The sequence below is a fragment of the Triturus cristatus genome, chromosome 4_2, assembly GCF_964204655.1.
Source record: "Triturus cristatus chromosome 4_2, aTriCri1.1, whole genome shotgun sequence".
Classification (NCBI taxonomy): Eukaryota; Metazoa; Chordata; class Amphibia; order Caudata; family Salamandridae; genus Triturus; species Triturus cristatus.
The window spans coordinates 504,545,120-504,564,399 of NC_140586.1; the positions used below are offsets into that span (position 1 = coordinate 504,545,120).

General features: G+C 41.7%; 1 protein-coding gene across 3 annotated transcripts in view; it reads left to right on the plus strand.

Annotated features, from left to right (window-relative positions):
* The window catches only part of LOC146834618 (vitellogenin-A2-like), a 512,107-nt gene that overhangs the window by 475,260 nt on the left and 17,567 nt on the right, over positions 1–19,280 (plus strand). For all 3 annotated transcript variants that reach the window (XM_085602090.1, XM_085602091.1, XM_085602093.1), the window contains one exon: positions 16,698–16,836. In XM_085602090.1, the coding sequence (XP_085458216.1) occupies positions 16,698–16,836 (139 nt within the window). The remainder of the gene's footprint in view (positions 1–16,697; positions 16,837–19,280) is intronic.

Here is a 19,280-nt window from a genome sequence, read left to right on the forward strand (position 1 = left end):
ATTTCAATGGTTTTGAACGAGTGAAAAGTCCAGCTAACTATAACGCCCCTGAAACCTATGGTTTTTTCAGTGAATTTTTAAGGTTTTTTAAATGCTAATTCCTAACTATAACGTACCTGAAACCTATGGTTTTTTCAGTGAATTTCAAAGGTTTTTTAAATGCTAATTTCTAACTATGCCTACAGAGATAGGACATGTGAAGAAAGAAGAAAAAACGCACAGAAAGAAAAAAAAGAAATGCAGAAAGAAGCAACAGAAGTCCTCAAAGACAAAGAAAAGTGCAGGAAGAAGGATAACGTGCAGAATGAACAAACAGAACAGCAGAAAGAAGCCTTGTTGCAAAATCATCCTGTACCCTCAACTTTTTCAGACGGATACTGGTGGTAACTGAGTCTGACTAACCAGTCCTAGAGCCAGTGCTATGTTAAAAGAAACTCAGAATACAGTGAAAACACCTACATACACTAGGGAACACTATGCGTTGGGGTCCCCCTGTGATTAGCATGACCTCCTCTGTAAGCCCCTAGTATATAACAGGGCAGGGGATTAAAACTACCTCTTAAAACGCGCCACAGGTCGAGTTTGCACACGTCACCTCAGGCCCCGTCCCCTCCCTTCCCCACTGTGTAAACATGCCCTGTGGCCGTTTTAAGTTGGGAGATTAAGTCCCCTTGAATCCTGAGGGTCCCTAGGGTCCAACTAGACGACTAGGTACCTCCAGTAAGCGCCACAGAGCTGCGTTGCAGAGAGATGTAAAAAGGGGCACGGCCTAGACCACCTCTCTGCAATGCAGCACAGTGGCGCTTACTGGAAGCACCTGGTGGGCTTGTTGGCCCCCAGGGTCCCTCAGGATTGAAGGGGAATTATCTTCTCAACAGTATCCCAATGAACAACTAGATTGCGAACATTCTATATTTATTACAAAAGTGTGGAATTCCTGACGTCATCTTGATGTAATCAAAACTGTAATACCTAGAGTATTTCCATTAGAAACTACATATATGAGAGGGTCCTATTTGCATCAAAATCATGGTTAGTGCTCTAAAAAACTAAAATGAGGACATATTTTCTGAGTTTTCAAATAGCGACAAAGAACTTTTAAATTATTTGTTATCTCAACATTCTGTGATTCTGGTCAAATCACTTAATCTCCCCATGTCTACACCCAAAATTAATTTGATCTTGTGTGATGTAACCAATGCTCATGTAAAGCACTCCAATACCTGACAAGTCTGCACTATATAAAACTGAAAATACACAATAAATATGTGTTTTGCACACTTCTGTCATTGGGCTACATCTGGGCTACATCTGGGTGACATTTGTGCTGCATTTGGGCTCTTTTGTCTCTGGTGGCCATCTTGGGATATGAAGTTTCCCAATTTCCTCATTTACTGCAGTCTCCTCAGAAGGAAATGCTTTCAGTTTTTTACTTTGATTCCATCACAGTAGTAAAGCTACTGCTCACCACGGAAGTCTGCTGCTGGTATTAAAAGTGCATGTTTCAGTCTGCATATTAGAGTTTTTTTAATGAAATAGAAGAGGATTTGAGAAGTCACTCAAAATGTGCAGTAATTTTTCTTTCTTCAGCACTAATCATAATTTCTATGGCAAAATGCATCCCCTCATTGTGTTTCTTTTTAAATTAAATGTTTTAAGTGTTACCTGTTTATTCCAATAAAGATTGCTTCAGGTGTGCCATACTTTTGTCATAAGTAAGACAGTAAGCGCTCTAGTTGTTCTTAAGAACACTCTGGGACATTCTGTCATTGGGCTATACTTGGGCTACATCTGGGTGATATTTGGGCTACTTTTGGTCTCTTTTGTCTCTGGTGGCCATCTTGGGAGATTTATTTTTAATGAAGTTTCCTAATTTCCTCATTTACTCCAGTCTCCTCAGTAGGAAATACTTTCAGTTTTTTACTTTGGTTCCATCAAGAAGGCATTCAGATGTGTCACACATTTGCCATAAATTCTGAATGTTAGCACTCTAGTTGCTCATTAGATCACTGTAGTAAAACTGCTGCCCACCAGGGAAGTCTGCTGCTGGTATTCAAAGTGCATGTTTCAGTCTGCATGACAGAATTTTTTTATGAAATAGAAGAGGATTTGAGAAGTCAAAATGTGCCATAATTTTTCTTTCTGCAGCACTAATCATAATTTCTATGGCAAAATGAACCCCCTCATTTTGTTCCTTTGTAAATTAAATGTTTTAAGTGTTACCACTTTATTCCAATCAAGATGGCTTCAGGTGTGCCATACTTTTGTCATAAGTAAGACTGTTAGCGCTCTAGTTGTTCGTTAGAAAACTCTGGGACATTCTGTCATTGAGCTATACTTGGGCTGCATGTGGGTGATATTTGGGCTACATTTGGGCTCTTTTGTCTCTGGTGGCCATTTTGGGAGATTTATTTGTCATGAAGTTTCCTAATTTCCTCATTTACTCCAGTCTCCTCAGTAGGAAATACTTTCAGTTTTTTACTTTGGTTCCATCAAGAAGGTATTCAGATATGTCACACATTTGCCATAAATTCTGAATGTTAGCACTCTAGTTGCTTATTAGATCACTGTAGTAAAGCTACTGCTCACCACGGAAGTCTGCTGCTGGTATTAAAAGTGCATGTTTCACTCTGCATATTAGAGTTTTTTAATGAAATAGAAGAGGATTTGAGAAGTCACTCAAAATGTGCCCTAATTTTTCTTTCTGTAGCACTAATCATAATTTCTATGGCAAAATGAACCCCCTCATTTTGTTCCTTTGTAAATTAAATGTTTTAAGTGTTACCACTTTATTTCAATCAAGATGGCTTCAGGTGTGCCATACTTTTGTCATAAATAAGACTGTTAGCGCTCTAGTTGTTCGTTAGAACACTCTGGGACATTCTGTCATTGAGCTATACTTGGGCTGCATGTGGGTGATATTTGGGCTATATTTGGGCTCTTTTGTCTCTGGTGGCCATTTTGGGAGATGTATTTGTTATGAAGTTTCCTAATTTCCTCATTTACTGTAGTCTCCTCAGTAGGAAATACTTTCAGTTTTTTACTTTAGTTCCATCAAGAAGGTATTCAGATATGTCACACATTTGCCATAAATTCTGAATGTTAGCACTCTAGTTGCTCATTAGATCACTGTAGTAAAGCTACTGCTCACCACGTAAGTCTGCTGCTGGTATTAAAAGTGCATGTTTCACTCTGCATATTAGAGTTTTTTAATGAAATAGAAGAGGATTTGAGAAGTCACTCAAAATGTGCCCTAATTTTTCTTTCTTCAGCACTAATTATAATTTCTATGGCAAAATGCACCCCCTCATTGTGTTTCTTTTTAAATTAAATGTTTTAAGTGTTACCAGTTTATTCCAATCAAGATGGCTTCAGGTGTGCCATACTTTTGTCATAAGTAAGACAGTAAGCTCTCTAGTTGTTCTTAAGAACACTCTGGGATATTCTGTCATTGGGTTATACTTGGGCTACATCTGGGTGATATTTGGGCTACATTTGGTTTCTTTTGTCTCTGGTGGCCATCTTGGGAGATTTATTTGTTATGAAGTTTCCTAATTTCCTCATTTAATCCAGTCTCCTCAGTAGGAAATACTTTCAGTTTTTTACTTTGGTTCCGTCAAGAAGGCATTTAGATGTGTCACACATTTGCCATAAATTCTGAATGTTAGCACTCTAGTTGCTCATTAGATCACTGTAGTAAAGCTGCTGCTCACCAGGGAAGTCTGCTGCTGGTATTCAAAGTGCATGTTTCAGTCTGCATGACAGAATTTTTTTATGAAATAGAAGAGGATTTGAGAAGTCAAAATGTGCCCTAATTTTTCTTTCTGCAGCACTAATCATAATTTCTATGGCAAAATGAACCCCCTCATTTTGTTCCTTTGTAAATTAAATGTTTTAAGAGTTACCACTTTATTCCAATCAAGATGGCCTCAGGTGTGCCATACTTTTGTCATAAGTAAGACTGTTAGCGCTCTAGTTGTTCGTTAGAACACTCTGGGACATTCTGTCATTGAGCTATACTTGGGCTGCATCTGGGTGATATTTGGGCTACATTTGGGCTCTTTTGTCTCTGGTGGCCATTTTGGGAGATTTATTTGTTATGAAGTTTCCAAATTTCCTCATTTACTGTAGTCTCCTCAGTAGGAAATACTTTCAGTTTTTTACTTTGGTTCCATCAAGAAGACATTCAGATGTGTCACACATTTGCCATAAATTCTGAATGTTAGCACTCTAGTTGCTCATTAGATCACTGTAGTAAAGCTGCTGCTCACCAGGGAAGTCTGCTGCTGGTATTCAAAGTGCATGTTTCAGTCTGCATGACAGAATTTTTTTATGAAATAGAAGAGGATTTGAGAAGTCAAAATGTGCCCTAATTTTTCTTTCTGCAGCACTAATCATAATTTCTATGGCAAAATGAACCCCCTCATTTTGTTCCTTTGTAAATTAAATGTTTTAAGAGTTACCACTTTATTCCAATCAAGATGGCCTCAGGTGTGCCATACGTTTGTCATAAGTAAGACTGTTAGCGCTCTAGTTGTTCGTTAGAACACTCTGGGACATTCTGTCATTGAGCTATACTTGGGCTGCATCTGGGTGATATTTGGGCTATATTTGGGCTCTTTTGTCTCTGGTGGCCATTTTGGGAGATGTATTTGTTATGAAGTTTTCTAATTTCCTCATTTACTGTAGTCTCCTCAGTAGGAAATACTTTCAGTTTTTTACTTTAGTTCCATCAAGAAGGTATTCAGATATGTCACACATTTGCCATACATTCTGAATGTTAGCACTCTAGTTGCTCATTAGATCACTGTAGTAAAGCTACTGCTCACCACGTAAGTCTGCTGCTGGTATTAAAAGTGCATGTTTCACTCTGCATATTAGAGTTTTTTAATGAAATAGAAGAGGATTTGAGAAGTCACTCAAAATGTGCCCTAATTTTTCTTTCTTCAGCACTAATTATAATTTCTATGGCAAAATGCACCCCCTCATTGTGTTTCTTTTTAAATTAAATGTTTTAAGTGTTACCAGTTTATTCCAATAAAGATGGCTTCAGGTGTGCCATACTTTTGTCATAAGTGAGACAGTAAGCTCTCTAGTTGTTCTTAAGAACACTCTGGGATATTCTGTCATTGGGCTATACTTGGGCTACATCTGGGTGATATTTGGGCAACATTTGGTTTCTTTTGTCTCTGGTGGCCATCTTGGGAGATTTATTTGTTATGAAGTTTCCTAATTTCCTCATTTAATCCAGTCTCCTCAGTAGGAAATACTTTCAGTTTTTTACTTTGGTTCCGTCAAGAAGGCATTTAGATGTGTCACACATTTGCCATAAATTCTGAATGTTAGCACTCTAGTTGCTCATTAGATCACTGTAGTAAAGCTGCTGCTCACCAGGGAAGTCTGCTGCTGGTATTCAAAGTGCATGTTTCAGTCTGCATGACAGAATTTTTTTATGAAATAGAAGAGGATTTGAGAAGTCAAAATGTGCCCTAATTTTTCTTTCTGCAGCACTAATCATAATTTCTATGGCAAAATGAACCCCCTCATTTTGTTCCTTTGTAAATTAAATGTTTTAAGAGTTACCACTTTATTCCAATCAAGATGGCCTCAGGTGTGCCATACTTTTGTCATAAGTAAGACTGTTAGCGCTCTAGTTGTTCGTTAGAACACTCTGGGACATTCTGTCATTGAGCTATACTTGGGCTGCATCTGGGTGATATTTGGGCTACATTTGGGCTCTTTTGTCTCTGGTGGCCATTTTGGGAGATTTATTTGTTATGAAGTTTCCAAATTTCCTCATTTACTGTAGTCTCCTCAGTAGGAAATACTTTCAGTTTTTTACTTTAGTTCCATCAAGAAGGTATTCAGATATGTCACACATTTGCCATAAATTCTGAATGTTAGCACTCTAGTTGCTCATTAGATCACTGTAGTAAAGCTACTGCTCACCACGTAAGTCTGCTGCTGGTATTAAAAGTGCATGTTTCACTCTGCATATTAGAGTTTTTTAATGAAATAGAAGAGGATTTGAGAAGTCACTCAAAATGTGCCCTAATTTTTCTTTCTTCAGCACTAATTATAATTTCTATGGCAAAATGCACCCCCTCATTGTGTTTCTTTTTAAATTAAATGTTTTAAGTGTTACCAGTTTATTCCAATCAAGATGGCTTCAGGTGTGCCATACTTTTGTCATAAGTAAGACAGTAAGCTCTCTAGTTGTTCTTAAGAACACTCTGGGATATTCTGTCATTGGGTTATACTTGGGCTACATCTGGGTGATATTTGGGCTACATTTGGTTTCTTTTGTCTCTGGTGGCCATCTTGGGAGATTTATTTGTTATGAAGTTTCCTAATTTCCTCATTTAATCCAGTCTCCTCAGTAGGAAATACTTTCAGTTTTTTACTTTGGTTCCATCAAGAAGGCATTTAGATGTGTCACACATTTGCCATAAATTCTGAATGTTAGCACTCTAGTTGCTCATTAGATCACTGTAGTAAAGCTGCTGCTCACCAGGGAAGTCTGCTGCTGGTATTCAAAGTGCATGTTTCAGTCTGCATGACAGAATTTTTTTATGAAATAGAAGAGGATTTGAGAAGTCAAAATGTGCCCTAATTTTTCTTTCTGCAGCACTAATCATAATTTCTATGGCAAAATGAACCCCCTCATTTTGTTCCTTTGTAAATTAAATGTTTTAAGAGTTACCACTTTATTCCAATCAAGATGGCCTCAGGTGTGCCATACGTTTGTCATAAGTAAGACTGTTAGCGCTCTAGTTGTTCGTTAGAACACTCTGGGACATTCTGTCATTGAGCTATACTTGGGCTGCATCTGGGTGATATTTGGGCTATATTTGGGCTCTTTTGTCTCTGGTGGCCATTTTGGGAGATGTATTTGTTATGAAGTTTTCTAATTTCCTCATTTACTGTAGTCTCCTCAGTAGGAAATACTTTCAGTTTTTTACTTTAGTTCCATCAAGAAGGTATTCAGATATGTCACACATTTGCCATACATTCTGAATGTTAGCACTCTAGTTGCTCATTAGATCACTGTAGTAAAGCTACTGCTCACCACGTAAGTCTGCTGCTGGTATTAAAAGTGCATGTTTCACTCTGCATATTAGAGTTTTTTAATGAAATAGAAGAGGATTTGAGAAGTCACTCAAAATGTGCCCTAATTTTTCTTTCTTCAGCACTAATTATAATTTCTATGGCAAAATGCACCCCCTCATTGTGTTTCTTTTTAAATTAAATGTTTTAAGTGTTACCAGTTTATTCCAATAAAGATGGCTTCAGGTGTGCCATACTTTTGTCATAAGTGAGACAGTAAGCTCTCTAGTTGTTCTTAAGAACACTCTGGGATATTCTGTCATTGGGCTATACTTGGGCTACATCTGGGTGATATTTGGGCAACATTTGGTTTCTTTTGTCTCTGGTGGCCATCTTGGGAGATTTATTTGTTATGAAGTTTCCTAATTTCCTCATTTAATCCAGTCTCCTCAGTAGGAAATACTTTCAGTTTTTTACTTTGGTTCCGTCAAGAAGGCATTTAGATGTGTCACACATTTGCCATAAATTCTGAATGTTAGCACTCTAGTTGCTCATTAGATCACTGTAGTAAAGCTGCTGCTCACCAGGGAAGTCTGCTGCTGGTATTCAAAGTGCATGTTTCAGTCTGCATGACAGAATTTTTTTATGAAATAGAAGAGGATTTGAGAAGTCAAAATGTGCCCTAATTTTTCTTTCTGCAGCACTAATCATAATTTCTATGGCAAAATGAACCCCCTCATTTTGTTCCTTTGTAAATTAAATGTTTTAAGAGTTACCACTTTATTCCAATCAAGATGGCCTCAGGTGTGCCATACTTTTGTCATAAGTAAGACTGTTAGCGCTCTAGTTGTTCGTTAGAACACTCTGGGACATTCTGTCATTGAGCTATACTTGGGCTGCATCTGGGTGATATTTGGGCTACATTTGGGCTCTTTTGTCTCTGGTGGCCATTTTGGGAGATTTATTTGTTATGAAGTTTCCAAATTTCCTCATTTACTGTAGTCTCCTCAGTAGGAAATACTTTCAGTTTTTTACTTTGGTTCCATCAAGAAGACATTCAGATGTGTCACACATTTGCCATAAATTCTGAATGTTGGCACTCTAGTTGCTCATTAGATCACTGTAGTAAAGCTACTGCTCACCAGGGAAGTCTGCTGCTGGTATTCAAAGTGCAGTTTCAGTCTGCTTGTCAGAATTTTTTTATGAAATAGAAGAGGATTTGAGAAGTCAAAATGTGCCCTAATTTTTCTTTCTGCAGCACTAATCATAATTTCTATGGCAAAATGAACCCCCTCATCTTGTTCCTTTTTAAATTAAATGTTTTAAGAGTTACCACTTTATTCCAATCAAGATGGCTTCAGGTGTGCAATACGTTTGTCATAAGTAGGACTGTTAGCGCTCTAGTTGTTCTTTAGAATACTCTGGGAAGCTGCAGTAGAACACAAAGGAATCAACTGACAGTCTCTGCCCTTGTTGGATGTACATGTTTTACTGAGAATTTCAGACTTCATTCTCACATGACTGAGAAAGATAATGTGAATTTACAGAAAATAGGCTCTCAGTCTAGCTTATAGATCACCTTATAAACCTCTGTGGGAAAAGCATGAGAAAATATTTTTCTCTCAAACATGATTCATGATATCACAGCAGAAGGCTTTTTCACATGGTAAAATCACCTTAGAACACACCACAATTCCTAAAATTAGTATGGTACCATCAACAAATGATTTATAATGTAACTAAAATATTAAAACCATCTATTAACTGCAATGCTTTTAATGAGGTGCTATCATTTATATTGGTCCCAAGATGGCTGCCAACACTTCTTGGATGAAGTACTGACAGCCAATCAGATCTCACAATGAGATTTGTGGTTAGGCTCCACCCAGATATATCTATCTTTTTAACTCTAATTTTCTCAGGAACTACTTAACAGATTTACACCATTTAAGCAAAAGGCATGAGTCTGGACTGATGACTACCTCTTTGCCAAATTTGGTGAAATTCTGTTCAGCAGTTCGAGCTGTAGCTGCGTCAACAGGTCCTATGGGAAAATGCATGGGGAAAATGTGTTTTGGGACCCCCTTTTTTCTCGGCCCCCGCTTGGCGAATCACCGTGAAATTTTCAGGATAGGAGCGGACCAGAGCTGGCCAAAAGTTTGGAAAATTTCGCGAAGATTTGTCCATCGGCGCCAACGTTATTCCAAATAGAATGTTGCGGATTTTCTATGGAAAATAGGTCCTAACTATAACTACCTACTGGCGACTGCCAGTAGGTAATATATAATAAAAAGTAAAGGGGCCAATATGCACCCTTGGCGCACTGCACGTTTAAAACAAAACTCAGGCAACATGTCACCTTTCGGGCTGATGCGCACCTTAGTTTTCAAGTCAACATGCAAGTAATGCAAAAGTTGACCAGGGAAGCCTCCATCCCAAGTTCCAACAGTATTAACCACAGTTTTGACCAATTCACTGAGTCGAAGGCCATGGACCCATCCATAAACCCAAAATACAAGGGGCAGTGCTTGGCCATGGTGTATTTATTTATAATTAAGCTTAAATTAAAGCGCTGCTCAATTGTTCCTAGTCCTTGGCAGAAACCGTACTGGAAGGGCGAGAGAATGTTATGCTCTTCAGCCCACTCAACAAACTGATTAAAAATCGATCTTCCAATACTTTTAACTGTACTGTCTATGAGTGAGATTGGTTTGTAACATTTGGGGGCCATACGATCCCCTTTTTTAAAAATGGGCACTATGGTTGATAGGGACCAACAGTGGGGAATATGCATGTTCAGTGAGCTCTTAAAAATGTTGATCATCAACAGGCCCCACAACTCTAAGTTACATTTTAGTAGATCGATCGGGATCCCATCCGGCCCGGGTGCTTTTCCACCTGTGCACTGACGTGTGGCCAACTCAGACAACTATAAAATAAGTGACAAAGAACTTGATAACTTTATTTGTAGGAAGACATCGTGGGGCAGTTATCCACACTTTATCACAGCCTAAGTCATGATACATTTTCTGCCCCATTCACAAGCTGGTACTAACAGCCCATATCACCAGTTTTTCAGCGATAGCATACACAAAAAACATTGCCACGGATTACCCCGGCAACTATCGCTAATGAGATGCAGAGTAGGCGTTCCCGTGCAAAAATCCGCGACAACACCACACCTCAACATTCCCAACAACCAGCCAGATCTGCGATAGGAACACAAAACATGCGATAAGGCGCGGTAGCAGCAGGAAATTAACACCTGCTCTAACCTGGTGTAAAGTTGGACGACACCCGGCACTAGACAAGGGAGCACAGCCCAGAGCCACACTTGAAGAAAAACAGATGCCATGGAGCCACCGATCATGCAGCTTGGAGCCCCAACAGGCCGCAACAGCCACCGCAACCCATCCCAGCACCACCCTCCCCGGGTCCCATCCCGGACATCCCCCACCTCCCTCCGGACCAAGAGACTGCACATCAACAGCACGAAATCATGAACAAAATCATCTGCCGGATGCCGCAGAATCACAGCAACTAACAGTCATGTGAGTACAGAAAAAGCAGAATGAATCATTCACCATTGAAAGTCCAAACAAAATATCCATCCCAATCAAAGTTCTCCTCAAACAACTATTTGGAAGAGTCATCCCTGGACAATCTGTAAGTGACAGCCTGTAAGGCAATATCCAAGATAAGAAGGTGTGTCAGCCACTCATCAAAGGACAGAGAGAGAGAGAAGGAGAGAGAGAGAGAGAGAGAGAGAGAGAGAGAGAGAGAGAGAGAGAGAGAGAGAGAGAGAGAGAGAGACAGAGACTGAACAAGGAGCGCAAGGACAATCGGGCCCTTGGCTCATACATGCCAACTGTTGCGTGTGTTTCGCAATTGGTGCACCCTAAATCTAAGGCCTGGTAACGATTTCAGCGCGAAGGCCACATCACATTTCAGAAATGCAGGCAGTAGTCAGACTAAAATTAGGCATGAAAGCTCCTTTGTCTCAATACACAAGGTTGAAGGACATCCGAACCTCCGACCTTGGTCTCCATTGCGCCCGGCACCCCCTGAGTGAGATACCATACGAGACTCCTACGACTCCCACACCACGAACTGCACTAATGCAGAGCAACGTGTCCACACCCCACACACAGCAGTGGATGGGAGATTGCACAACTCCTTGTGTGCAGTGACCACATCGAGGCGCTCCCCTATTGGGCTGTGTTGCGGATTGGTGCAACTGCGTGGTTGGAGCACATCTGTCTGGACCAGTTAATGGATTGGCTCTCCCTGGTGTTCCTTGAATTTGAGAACGACGTACTCCTGAACCGATTGCCTATGAAGCAGCACTCGCATTCATGGACGAGTAACTACCTTCCCGCTGCCACAACTGATTGACACCCAGAGCACAGGTCACAACACCGTGTTGCATCGTGGAGGAATGGTTCCATGAGCCAGAACAACCATGAACATGTCTGCATTCGCTCGGACTCAGAATGCATGTGTGTGCACCTACGCGTGTTGTCACACACCTGTGGCTGTACCATGGGCGGAGCTGCACAGTGTAGTTTGCCCATGTTCCTAAATCTGACATACTGCTGGAAGGAGACTACACACATGGCAATGTAGCACGACATGTGACCTTGTTGGTCCCTGTCCCCTGCTCACTGTCAGCATAGCACACAGTCGGTGCAGCCTGGTGGTACAGCTCCATGCAGATACCATGGGCTGTGCGTGGTGACCCCTGACACGGGGCCATGAGCAGACGCCTTACATCACATGACTTTACCAGCAAGGCAAGGTGGGCTGAGACTGTTGCCAAACGTAAGGATATGTGTTCATTTTTGCCTCCCCATTTGTTGCACCTCGACGCATTTCCATTCTGCCTGTAAGTGTCTCAAGCATTTGTCGGCCTGTCGTGGCCCATTACTTGCCCGTACTGACACGCACATGCCAATAAAGTATACGCAACTGCAACAGTGTACAACTGTGATGAGTGTTGATTTGTATGTCAAATAATGTGTCTCAGTGAGCATTGTCTGTACACAGGGAGGGACAGACTGCCCCTGGTACATAGATGGTGAATCCCTATTGACAGCTCCACCTCTGTGAGCCAGACATTGTGTCTTTTATAGTTGCTGGTAGACCTGTGCTCTTACGTGTCTTCAGCAATGTGAGTATGGTGTACAACTTCTTGCCATATGGATCTATATGATCCATTAAAACAGACTGTGTCCACACTGTGTGTGAGTAGGTCATACAAAGAGATGTTCTGTAGCCACATGCGATGGGGGACACTACTTCAGGCGGGCTACCGATTCTGACATTTACACAGACAGCCCCATATAATACATGGACATGGGGCTATGTTGGGGGTTGAAAAATTGTTGTTCATGTGCAATGAGGCCACAGCTAGTTCACACCTTCACATTCATCTAAAGGTCCATGTGGGTCAGGGTCAAACATGGGTATTGATGACGTTTATCAGGATTTGCCTTTTTTGGGCAATCAATGTCCCAACATTCATCCATTCATGTACACGTGATTGAACATAGACATAACACATCTGTGTGATTTGGAATGTTTTATTCACATTCTGGGGCGTGTCGGAGCTGGAGGGGTACATGGCCAGTTCAAGCCCACATTATGTGGTTGCCCAGTGGTGGGACAACCACAACCAGAGTCCTTGGGGAAATGCAAACTTAATTTGGCGAGGAGGAGTTCAGTCCTCAGCCGTATTGCTGTGTCAGTGGTACAGGAGCAGATATGGCAGTCTATGTCGGAGTCCAGGTGAATGTCGCATAGTGTTCCGGGGGACAGTGGGAGGTGTTTGAGCCAGCCGTGGTGGTGTTTGCTTCCTGCTGTGCGGTCTGTGCAGGATGTAGTGTCACCGCGATGCAGCTGGGCTGCTCTGCTCCTGGGGGTGGTGTGCAGATGCTGTCCACGAGCTGTTGGAGGGTGTCTGGGCAAATGTGCTTGTGTCCTCTTCATAATCACTGTAGAGATGGTGGTCTGCTCTGCAGGAAGTGTTGATTGTTCCTCTGCGATGTAACGGGGAGATGCAGGTTAACAGTGCGTTCCATGTATGTTCACGCATTGGAGATGTTTACATTCAGACTGCATGACAGTGTACATTTTGGCTGTTTTGGTGTAGCTGGCTATTTGATGGGAGACAGTGGACATTTCGCCTACATGGCGGATGTGAGGTTGCACTCGTACGTTGCCATCTCACAGTGTCATGCATTGCCAGATGTGATTGACCAGTTACTATGCATGGGCGGCACCAGTTGTGTTCTCTGTCCTGTGGTGTAAGGGTTGCACTTTATGCGACATTCTTGTCAGTGTTGGTGTACTGTGCTTGCTGTGTGTGTGCTACATTGTTGGCAAGTCTCCCCTGCAGCTCTGATTGTGCGGCCCCTCATCCCTTTGAGTCAGTGTGCCTTTGACTTGTGTGCTTTACGACGGCTGGGATGTTTGCGTCTTGGCTCATTTGTGCTCTTGTACGTTTTTTGTACTCTTGTGCATTGTTTGTCTGCAAATGTGTTTTTGACGTCATGGGTTGTAGGTGCACGTGGATGTGTCCGAGTGTGTCCTGCTCCTTTATGGATGTGGTCCACACTCAGCCACCTCAAAGTCGTCTCATGCAACATGTCATATATTGTGACTGCAGCCATGCTATCTGTCATGCAGTGTTACTTGCATTGCCCGTGTGCCTCACAAAACGGCAGCTTTTCTGGATTCAGCACATGTGCATGGGTGGGTTGTGTCATTGGTGATATGGAGGGGGATCCATTTGTGCACAATGTGGTCGGGGGCCTAGTTGGTGTTTCTATGTGTGCTGCAGTGTGCCAAGGGTATCAGGGACATGTTCCACAGTCATTGTGGCTGTTCAGTGTGCTGCTCATTTTTGTGCATGTATGCCATTGTGCCCATCTCTCTCCATCCCCCCAGTCCCTGCTCATTACTCACCCTGTTGCTGTTGGGTCAGGTCATATCGTGCTGTGTCCAGACCCCCAACTCCTTGCACCGTTTCCACACTGATGACTGTTTTCACCATTTCCTCCAGCTCTTCCAGTTCCTCCTGTGGTGCAGGACTCCCCCCCCTCCAGTTGCCTTTGCTGCCTTCCTGTTGGCAGCGAGTTTCTCCTTGGCCTCATGACCTCCTCAATTGACCTCCTGGATACTCCGACTGTATTCACGTTGGTGACGATAGACTGCTATATTTCCGTTTGTGTTGCCAATGACGCAGTGGAGGTGACGAACAGTTGTTGGTAGTGTTCTATCACCTCCGTGACGATGATCCGGTCTTCCTGCGGCATGAACCCTGTCTTCCTCTTCTCCTTGCCCTTACCTGACCCTGGGGTTCCAGGCTGGTCCTCTGTGGGGCTTGTGGGGTTCGGGTTGTCCTCTGCACTCGGTCCGGGTGCATCCATGGTGCTAGGCAGTTTAATTTGGTATTGGTGTTTTTTTTGTTGCTTTTATAGTGGTTTTTCCCGTATGACGCGTGGGAATTGCAGGCCTGTGGTTGTTTTTTGCTGATTTTTGTATCGCGATTGGCCTCTTCGCAGTTTTTTTTGCATTAGTGTTTCGCATTTTTACGGCGTCGCGTTGACTTTATCATGGACATTTGACGCGTTATCGTGAGCCTATCGCATGATACCGCCGTGTTGTGAATACCACGTTAACACAGTGTTATTTTCCCGCGATAGACTGCGATGTGAAGAGTTGCGTTAAGCTACTTTTGCGGTAGTTATCACACATTCTTGAGAATATCCCCCCTAGTTCTACATTCTCTTCTAGATGGTAGATGGTGGTAAAATGTGTAACCCAATCCGCCCCCAATATGTTACAATAGAGCATGGAGCTAACACATGCGTTTCTTGTCGAAAAGCTCTTTACTGTATTTAAAAAAATATTGCTATTGACCCATTCTGCTGCCTCTAGCAGCTCCCAATCATTTTTATGCAGACCCTCCTTCCTTTTCTTAAGGGCATGTTTGTAGGCCAAGAGGGACACCAAAATATCAACTTGCACTCTAGGGAATATAGATAAAACCCGTCTTAAATTGCGATTAGCCACCAAACATAACTTATCGAACCACTATTGTAAATTTTCGTTAGCCTGAGTAGGATTTAAAAGAAACTGTTTTATGGCCAAGGTTAGGCAATTGTAAGATAGCAACATAGCAACATAGGATCACCAGAGTTTTCTGACGAACAGTTAAACAACAATCCTTGGTGAAGGTTCAAAAGGGATGCTAGGGCATCTGAGGGGTTGCTAAGTCACCAGATCAACCTGAGGCTGTCACCAGAGTGCTGTACTGGTAGAATTGCAGGGGTGGGTTTGGACCTATTTAGGGGGAGAAATCCTATAATAAAGAGTGCATTATGGTCGCCCCATTCTGTTTGCACAACCACCCACAACTAAGAAAGTGAATGAGGTTTCTGGACACAAAGATTTAATCAATAGTAGAGGGTCGACCATGACCTCCATATGTAGGCAGTCAGAGCTAACCTTTTAGAAAATGCTTCTACAAAGTTGACTAAGTCCTGCATCCAGAAAAACGACTAGTCGCTGAGTTATTGCAATTTTCAATGTGCACGCTCTGCTCTACACCTTTCAACCTTTTACAATATCATATTTAGTAATAAGTGACCACCAAACAGAGTTATTAGCCTTTTCTCTAAGACTAACAATGTTCCAACTAAATAAGAAGAGTCTACAGCCTGTGGGTGGGCTAGCGAGAGTTCCCGTTTAAGGGGCAGAATTTAATTATCTATGGTAACAGGGTCCAGGGAAGCATTGAATTATCTATATTGGTAAGTGAATCAGTTGAAGAAAAAGCATCAAATCTGTTATACATTGGGATAGAGAAAAATGTTGTAGATCTGCTACAAAAACCCACTGGGTAGTTGGCGAAAGACTTAGCTATTGAGCCAGAGGGAAGAGTTCCAAAGGAGCGGAGAGGCAACCACTGCTGACAGTCTTGAGATTGGTTGGCAAACAAATTACAGGTGACGTTGGCATAACGCTCTGATGTATTGACATGATGGCTTGCTGGTTTATAAAACAAGCCCAATGGCACCAGAGTAATGTTGCTCCTTGGAGCTGACTGCAGGCTTGCTCCAAACAATACATTTTGTGCAAAGAATGGGAACCTAAAATTTACAACAACACAGTCTCCAGATGTTTCTGTGGTTTGTGGCCAATCCATGCGCATCTTCTTACCATTAGAATATCCTTACCGTGAGCAAAACTTTATATCTCACCAACCAGTTCAGGGATTTATTAAACAGTTCCTCCACGGATTCACTCTGTCCCCTTGATAGGGGTGAGACACTGATAACTACTGCCACATAAGGGCAAGCAGCGGGTGGAAGATTGATCACTACTCGGTCAGGCACTAAGGCGGGAGTACTATCCATCAGAGTGTGATGTTCCTGTTTTCCTGTTAGTGTTTTGTCAAATTCCTTTCCAAGTTGACTCCTGATGTGGGTCTTTGACATGCTCAGTGGATGTTTGTAGCCAATCGCAGGTATTTCTGTAAATAAGTCAATTTGAAGAAATGTCCTTTTTTTTAGCCTGAAGTTATTTATCTAAAACGTGTAATCCATTTCTGGAGATATGTCATTTAAATCATGCATTTTTTTCAGTGCCTTTCAGTACATTCTAGGAGCAGCTCTCATGGCTGGATTTTCTGAAAAAGTGCAGGAAAATCCTTCTCGGCAAGCAAACGTAATTCTGTCCCTTAGCTCTCCAAGACATATGGATGCGCTTATCCAAACACCCAAGGTAGGTGCACTCGCTATTGCTGTGCTGCTTTCTTCAGTTACACTGTTTGTTATCAACAGACCCTATGCACGAAAACAGTCATAAATCTGCACCTATTGTTTTATATCTACATACAGGTGCTGATTTACTACTTTTTTGTATTCACCAATATTTATAAGCTTATGTCTTGAAAGCAACACCAGATGCTAGTTCTTAGTAGAGAAATCTGAATGGGGGGGATGGGCCTCCCATGCACATATACAATGGTTTTCTCCATGGGAAAAACATATTCTCTGTGGAGAAAGCTCTTTCCCTCCACTGCCACTTAATTGGGAGGATGGAGGGTTAATCCATTCCACTTTTTATACTAGTAAGGAAGTTACTACAACCATTGGCTTGGGTAAATGTCTGAACATTTTCAGCATGGAAAGGGGTTGGATCCGTTATCAAATGCCCACAAAGGTCTATGTTTGGGCTTGTTCCCAAACTTCCAAGGCAAACCATGTGAACGACGTGTACAGAATTTGTAGCACTCGTGGCAGGGATGCCCATACGCATAAAACAATTTATACCCACCAGGAATCCATTTTTAGATTCCTGGCTGGTAAAAGGGTTGTGAATTGGACCCAAAGTGTTTTTTTCTGTTAGAGAGCACATGTTTTGCTCATTTTGAACTCTATACAGCAGGAACAAACTGAGCAACACTCAATACCAGTAGTCCTCAGTTGTACTGAATAGTATTCAGAAGGTAGTGTAGACTCTCCTCTGGAAAGTGTACATATTCATGTTGTTTTCAAACATAAAGTAAGACCATTATATCGGTAGCTACACTATGTCCCCATGTTGCTCAATGAGTTAATCTTGTTTAATGGATAGCACCTTACAGTGAGGGTTTTCTCCTGTCCTGAGTATAAGTAAAGTGAGACAGGCATATATTCTTGCTATGCATAAGCATATAACAAATCAGGCAGAGTGCGGGAAAACATTTTTTAAAACAAGGACACGCAATGCAGTCTTTGTTCCCTGGAAGCACTTGCAATGACTAAGAGAGACAAAAGAAATATCCTGCAGATGAAAAACACAACTAAAAACAGACTTCTGGTAACCTAACTCGCTAAACTACCAAAATCGTTTTTTATTTGTCATCTAAATCACAACAAGGAAGGGACCAACCAAAGTGAGACAAGAAACATTTCAGACAGCAAAATAGTGCTGCAGAAAAATCTGCTCAGAAGTGTTAGACCTAAAAGCTTTAGGAAAATCTAAGCAAAGAGAATACTGGTGTAAACTTAAGTGCCACCACCAGGTGTGTTTTGTTTGGGAAGGCCAGGTAAGGCATGGCTGGCCCCAAAAATATTTTCCGAAAAAACTTCTTTTGACTACCTGGGACATCTGAGATAATACAGAAGTACTCATAGTCAGGATTTCTTATTTGTGGAACTCTGAAGAAATAATGTCAGTTCTTAAGATTTTCAATAATGAGTGAAGTTTTTCCTTTGTTCTCTAAATGAGACAAGAGCTTCTTCTAACCAAGTTTATTCTAAAGGTCTTCTACAGTCCTGCCTTCCCTCACCTTAAGGGGTGATGTGAAGTAAACATTTGCACAACTCTAGTGAGAAGAATTAGTTAATCTTCAGGTGATCCCTTACTCAGATAAGCTTGTGGTCTATTACTTCCAAACATTAACCACAGAATGCACCTGGGTGAGGTCAGATTGAAGGTGAACTAGTCCTACTGACCAGCTCTGGTAAATGCTGGCCCAATGGAAATTTTATTTTTCTTAATGTTGACCCTCTACCAGAGGTCTTGTCTGACAGACTTCCACAATCTTAAGCCAAGCTGTGCATCAGAGGGGGAATCTCTCAAGGTACCCATCTTACAAAGTAACAACTTTTCTATTCTTTATGAGTAAATATTGGAACCCGGCAATTATCAGAACCCCTTAGTGACTAATGGCTACATTTATGGAAATAAACTTCCCTTTAGGTCAAGGACTTGACAAGCAACGCAGGGGCTAAACTCTGTGGAGGATCCCACTATCTATAATTTAACCTGGACCTTTCCCAAACTAGTCTTGGAGTGGAGGAAGGGGATCGGGGACTCAATTGGTTTAGCTCAATTCAAAACCACAGCCTTGGAAGGAACTAGAAAGAAAAGTTCCATTAAAACTGTTCAGAGTGGTCAGACCTTCTGGCTTTCTGACTAACTACTTCCTGTTAGCAATAGCAACAGTGCAGTGCTGGGTTGTTAGGAATAGGGAATAAGTAAAAATGTTATATAAGATGTCTGTCAGTAAACATATCTCTTAAACAGCACACAATTTTGCCTCATAATAAGGTTGGAAAGGGGAGTTGAAGAGGATGCTTCCTGCTTGAGTTACCAAAGCCAGATTTGCTGGCAGATTTGTAAAAACGATGTGGACTCCTTTCTTCAGTTCAAACAAAAGGGCAGGAAAGCCCACACTG